General features: G+C 46.4%; 1 protein-coding gene across 1 annotated transcript; it reads right to left on the minus strand.

Annotated features, from left to right (window-relative positions):
* Positions 1-507: 507 nt before the first annotated feature.
* Positions 508-5,244, minus strand: LOC104518166 (F-box only protein 16). The gene is made up of 4 exons (XM_010178198.2): positions 5,143-5,244; positions 4,372-4,578; positions 2,119-2,283; positions 508-717 (listed from the first exon to the last, which is right to left on the minus strand). The coding sequence occupies exons 1-4, from the start codon at positions 5,242-5,244 to the stop codon at positions 508-510; spliced, it is 684 nt and encodes a 227-aa protein (XP_010176500.2).
* Between the last annotated feature and the right edge of the window lie 109 nt (positions 5,245-5,353).

Consider the following 5,353-nt stretch of genomic DNA (forward strand, 5'->3'; position numbering starts at 1 on the left):
GACAGGAGTTGGACTCCAGCATCCTTGTGGAAGGATCATCCTTCCAACGCACGACATTTGATGATTCTATTACAAGTCCCTGACTAAACCATGTCCCTAAGCAAATCAATCACAATTTCATCACAATTAATTCATTCTACCTCTTCTGTGCAAAAAGCCAGAGATTCCTCTCAACCTTGCAGCTTTATTTAAAAACTCCTGAACAAAGTCTTGTCCTGATTCTTCCCATTACAGCTGTGTCACATCCCCAGGAGTTACAGCCTATTTTATATACAGCCACTAACAAGCTGTGCCCACGCTCGGCGCTGAAAGGACACAAAACAGCACAGAACTACAACCAGACCATGATCAATCCAAGAAAAGCCAGAAAAGCAGCAAAATGGGTTTGCAACCAGGTTGCTGAACTATAAAGCTTCCACGCAGCTTGGAGCACAGGCAGAGGGAGCTTGCAAAGGACACAGACATACCCTGTGGGGCAGAAAAAGGAGAAAGGAAGAGATGAAGCACTTACGCCTGCCTCGCCTGCTCGATGGGATGGTCGTTGTCGAGGTAGTTGAAGCGGATGGTGTCTGTGGGATGCCTGTCTGCTGAACGCCATGGTGGGAGCTCTTTCTTCTCCTTGTTTGTTCTCCTTCCTGGCACAGAAAGTTTTGCCTCTGGGGTGTCGCTTCTTACCGGTTGTACATCGATAACTACAAACTCATCCTTTGAAGGAGTCTAATAAGAGAGATTAAAAGGAGAAAAATGAATTTTAGCCTATAACGAAAATGAGATTTATTTTGCCTGACTTTAGATTTCTAAGAATTGGGTATTAACTGAACATTAGTCTCTCCAGGCTCCATTATGGTCAGTGGACAGAAATAGGCACCCTGACAGTGCATGTCACCACCCATGTCCCCAAAATCTGTATGAAGATGAGCTGAGTTGCTTTTGAGATGAACTGGCTTCTCTCTGAGGACTACAGAGAGAGTCTATGGGGGAGTTTGGTTAAAATGCGAGGGCTGTTTTGAATTCAGGGTGGTAGAATCCCACCCTTGCAGCCCCACAAACCAGGCATGGCATCAGGGAATCTCAGGAGAAAGCAAGGGCTGCTGAGTAATGCTCCACCTCCCCAAATCGGCCCTGCTGCCTTTGAAGAATCATAGAATCACAGACTGGTTTGGGTTGGAAGGGACCTTCAAGCTCACCCAGTCCCAACCCCCCTGCCAGCAGCAGGGACACCTTCCACTAGACCAGGTTGCTCAAAGCCTCATGCAACCTGGCCACAAACACTTCCAGGGAGGAGCAGCCACAGCTTCTCTGGCCAACCTGGGACACTGTCTCACCACCCTCACACCAAACAATTTCTTCCTCACATCCCAGCTCCATCTCCCCTCTGCCACTTTCAAGCCATCACCCCTTCTTCTCTCACTCCCTGCCCTTGACCAAAGTCCCTCCCCACCTTCCTGGAGCCCCTTCAGGTACTGGGAGGCCACTAGAAGGTCTCCCTGGAGCCTTCTCTTCTCCAGGCTGAACAGCCCCAACTCTCTCAGCCTGTCCTCACAGCAGAGCTGCTCCAGCCCTTGCATCATCCTTGTGACCTCTTCTGGACTGGCTCCAGTAGATCTATGTCATTCTTATGCTGGGGGCCCCAAAACTGGATAAAAAGAGACAACACCAAGAGCTATAACAGGCATAAGGGGCACTTTTTTCCTTTCCACCAGGTAAATTGATTCTGAAAAGTCAGCAGGGGTGATGCTGTGTACCCCACCTCTGCTTATCAGATTAAGGTGAGCTATCATATGTTCTATAAACTCAGGAAAAAGAGAGGGGAACAACCTTGAGTGCTGGAGAGGGGAATTTAGAGGATTACTCCAGAACACCCTGGAAGGACAGGAGGGTGAGACCTTGGTGATTGCTTTTCCTAACCAGTGAGATTTCCACTTCCTCCCTGCCAGGGATGGATGATGGGAAAGCAGAGCGCATGGCAACGCACAAGTTTAGATTCTAATTTAAAATGGTGAATCTTCCATTTTCCTAGTGGGAGATTACACAAAGATCAAGAATCAAAGGGGTCAGGAACCCAACCAGCCCAGTTTTCTCACTGGCCCCAAACATCTCTAGGTGGTAGGTACATACCTTTGGTCTCGTGACATGCAGCTCTTTCACCATCTCAATGTAATGTTTCTTCCAAATTCCTTGCTCAAAAGGTGTTGGAGAGAAGTTGATGTACCAGCCAAAACGCAGGCATTTCAGCATCCAGAGCTGATCCAGTTCAGACAGGTACTTCCAGTACCAGCTCACCTGCAAATGCCCAGTAAGCTGAAAACCTTGGGATTTCAAGCATCCAAGATTGCAGCTTCAGAATTCTGTGCTGTGGTTGTAATTCTTTTATGTCCTTAAACTGGTACAGTTCTTCAGCACTGTTTATGCTCCATTTAAACCTCTCATTAAACCATTTAAACCATTCAAGGTCTTCATGAGATGCTCAGCACCTAAGTGTTAGCTGATCTCCAGCACAGGGTGAAACATTCCAAAAATCATGGGCCAAGAGGAAAGATTTCATAGAATCATGGAATCATGGAATGGTTTGGGTTGGAAGGGACCTTAAAGATCATCCAGTCCCAACCCCCCTGCCAGCAGCAGGGACACCTTCCACTAGACCAGGTTGCTCAAAGCCTCATCCAACCTGGCCTTCAACACTTCCAGGGAGGAGCAGCCACAACTTCCTTGGGCAACCTGTTCCAGTGTCTGACCACCCTCACAGTGAAGAACTTCTTCCTAATATCTCATCTAAACCTCCCCTCTTTCAGCTTAAACGCATTTCCCCTTGTTTTGTCATTAACTGCCCTTAGGAAAAGTCCTTCCCCAGCTTTCTTGTAGGCCCCCTTCAGGTATTGGAAGGCTGCTAGAAGATCTCCCTGGAGCCTTCTCTTTTCAGCTGGTTTGGAGTAACTTCCTGCACTTCTACTCAATAAGCATACAGGAGTTGGAATAAACCCTTTGTTTCCACTGAGAAAACAGCATCAATGAACTCTCCAAGTCTGATAGATCCATTTTGAATGGTTTTTTCCCCCACTCATGTTCTGCTGTTCCACTCCATCACATAGTCACCTTGCATGCAATGCTTGTTCCACCTTAAGGACAAACATCATCTCTTGTCACTGCCTGGCTTATAATAGCAGCTGTCTAATGATATGACACAAGTAGCACTGTAAAGACCTTTCTTTCAAAGTAAGGAATTTCCTAACCTGTCTTCTCCCTGCCTGTGAATGAAGAGGGTGAGTTGCATCCACATAAAACATGAAATGCTGGAGAAAGTTACTGGAGGAAGCTTTAAACAAGCTCAGATTTTGATATATTCATAGAATTTTATGGAGTAGTATGTTAGTGCAGTCACCAATATCTGAACTTACTGAGAACTACTTTGGGCATCACCTCACAGCACTTTATCTCATGCAAACATATTTTTGGAGTCTTAGCCACTGTGCTCAAAAGACTGAAGCCCAAGGCACTGTGCTCAAAAGCACATCTGTGCCTTCTCTGCTTCTCCACATCCAACACTTTACCCTCAAGCATTTTAAAGGATCTGGTTTTCTGCAAGCATCGTGTGCAGTTCTTTGCAACTAGCACAAGCCAGTACTTTTCAAAGCAAGTAATGATTCTGCACACAGTGAAAGGTACTTTAAAAGAACACAGTTTGACCTAATTAATGTTTATAAATATGTAAAGGGTGAATGTCAGGAGGATGGAGCCAGACTCTTCTCAGTGATGCCCAATGGTAGGACAAGGGGCAATGGGTGTGAGCTGGAACACAGGAGGTTCTGCTTAAACTTGAGAAGAAATTTCTTTCCAGTGAGGGTGCCAGAGCCCTGGGACAGGCTGCCCAGGGAGGGTGTGGAGTCTCCTTCTCTGGAGACATTCAAGACCCACCTGGATGCCTTCCTGTGTGATCTCATTTAGGTTCCTGCTCTGGCAGGGGGATTGGACTGGATGATCTTTCGAGGTCCCTTCCAATCCCCAACATGATTCTGTGATTCTGTGATTCTATGATTCTGTGATTTCAGAAAAGTACCAGGCCTCCTTCTTGGGAAGCATCAATCATGTAAAATGCCACATTTTAAATGCCTTAGAGCCGAGCATCTAAAATTACTCTTCACTTTTGTAACTGTGGGCCAAACTGGCTTAATTTAGGATCTGTGGAAGTGCTGCAGTCAGTCTCATACAAGCATCACTAAGCATTTGGCACCAGGCTGCCGAGTCAGAAGACATCCTTGCATTATGAAGAACAACACTGGTATGTCTTTGCTGAAAATTAGTGCTGCTTCCTCTTTTTTTAACTCACTTGGCCTGAATCTCTGAACCTTAAGTACCTGTTGGCTTTTTTTTTACCTGTGCACATCGACAGAGACTCCGTGGGTCCAGGAAGGAAAAGATGTATAAAGACAGGACTCTAGGGAGCCTTGTGGTAAAATCTAAAGCCTCGGTGGGGACTCGATCCTGTAGGTGCTTGGCACAGAATTTCTGCTGTGAAAGGGAGCAGCGTTCCAACAGGTCCACCAGGATCCTCCTCTTCTGACCATCTGTCCACTTGTCAAACTGAAAAAAATAAAAAGAGTTTCAGGTTCTGAGAAACCGGAGATTCAGCTTCTTAAAATAAAGCAGACATTTAAAGCAAGGGAAAGTGCATGAGCAGCAGCTTCTGGTGACTCATTCAAGAGCAAAGCGTGTAGGAACTGGGAACAAATGGAGAGGCTACATTAAAAGAAACTCTGAAGCCACAGAACATATGATTTATAATCCTCAAAGGATCCAGGATGGCCTAGTCGATGACACGCTCACACTCACAAGACTCTGCTTCTGGGACCAGCTTTGAGACTTGGCATCACTCATGGAAAGGAGGAGACTCAGATGTGTGTTTACAGGATCAGGTCCCAACTTACAATGAGTTCACTGCTGGTTCCTTGTCTATCCTGCTACTTCTATGGCCTCCACTACTGTGATATTTCAGTGCCTCACAATTGATAAAGTATTTATTCTCACAATCCCACTGCATAGGAGAGAAATCCACGCTACAGAGAAGTGGAGCAAAGAGAAAAATCAGCTGCCCACGTCTCACAAGGAAAATCCGCGGCGTAGATTCCGCAGCACAACAATAAAGACCTTGCACAGCATTGTGTCTAAAGAGGAGGATTCAAACAGTGGTGGGAAGCACTCGGGTAACCACACAAACATGTAGCGCTTTGCTATGGTGACAACAACCATGTGGCGTTGAGTGGAGTGGGGCAGAGCTGTGTAAACAGGGTGGGAGAAGCGGTGGAGGTGGCTGGTGTTTAACTGGTGGTGATAGCAGAGGATGGAAAGGGCCCCGTCA

Source organism: Antrostomus carolinensis, unplaced genomic scaffold, assembly GCF_000700745.2.
Source record: "Antrostomus carolinensis isolate BGI_N321 unplaced genomic scaffold, ASM70074v2 scaffold6161, whole genome shotgun sequence".
Taxonomy (NCBI): domain Eukaryota; kingdom Metazoa; phylum Chordata; class Aves; order Caprimulgiformes; family Caprimulgidae; genus Antrostomus; species Antrostomus carolinensis.

What these genes read in the sequence shown, in the direction of transcription:
- LOC104518166 (XM_010178198.2), bottom strand. Translation starts at nt 5,244, where the DNA reads ATGGTTGTTGTCACCATAGCAAAGCGCTACATGTTTGTGTGGTTACCC. An exon ending in TAGACACAATGCTGTGCAAG is followed by an intron (nt 4,579 to 5,142) that starts GTCTTTATTGTT and finishes TATTTTTTTCAG; the next exon opens with TTTGACAAGTGGACAGATGG. An exon ending in GTCTCTGTCGATGTGCACAG is followed by an intron (nt 2,284 to 4,371) that starts GTAAAAAAAAAG and finishes GGGCATTTGCAG; the next exon opens with GTGAGCTGGTACTGGAAGTA.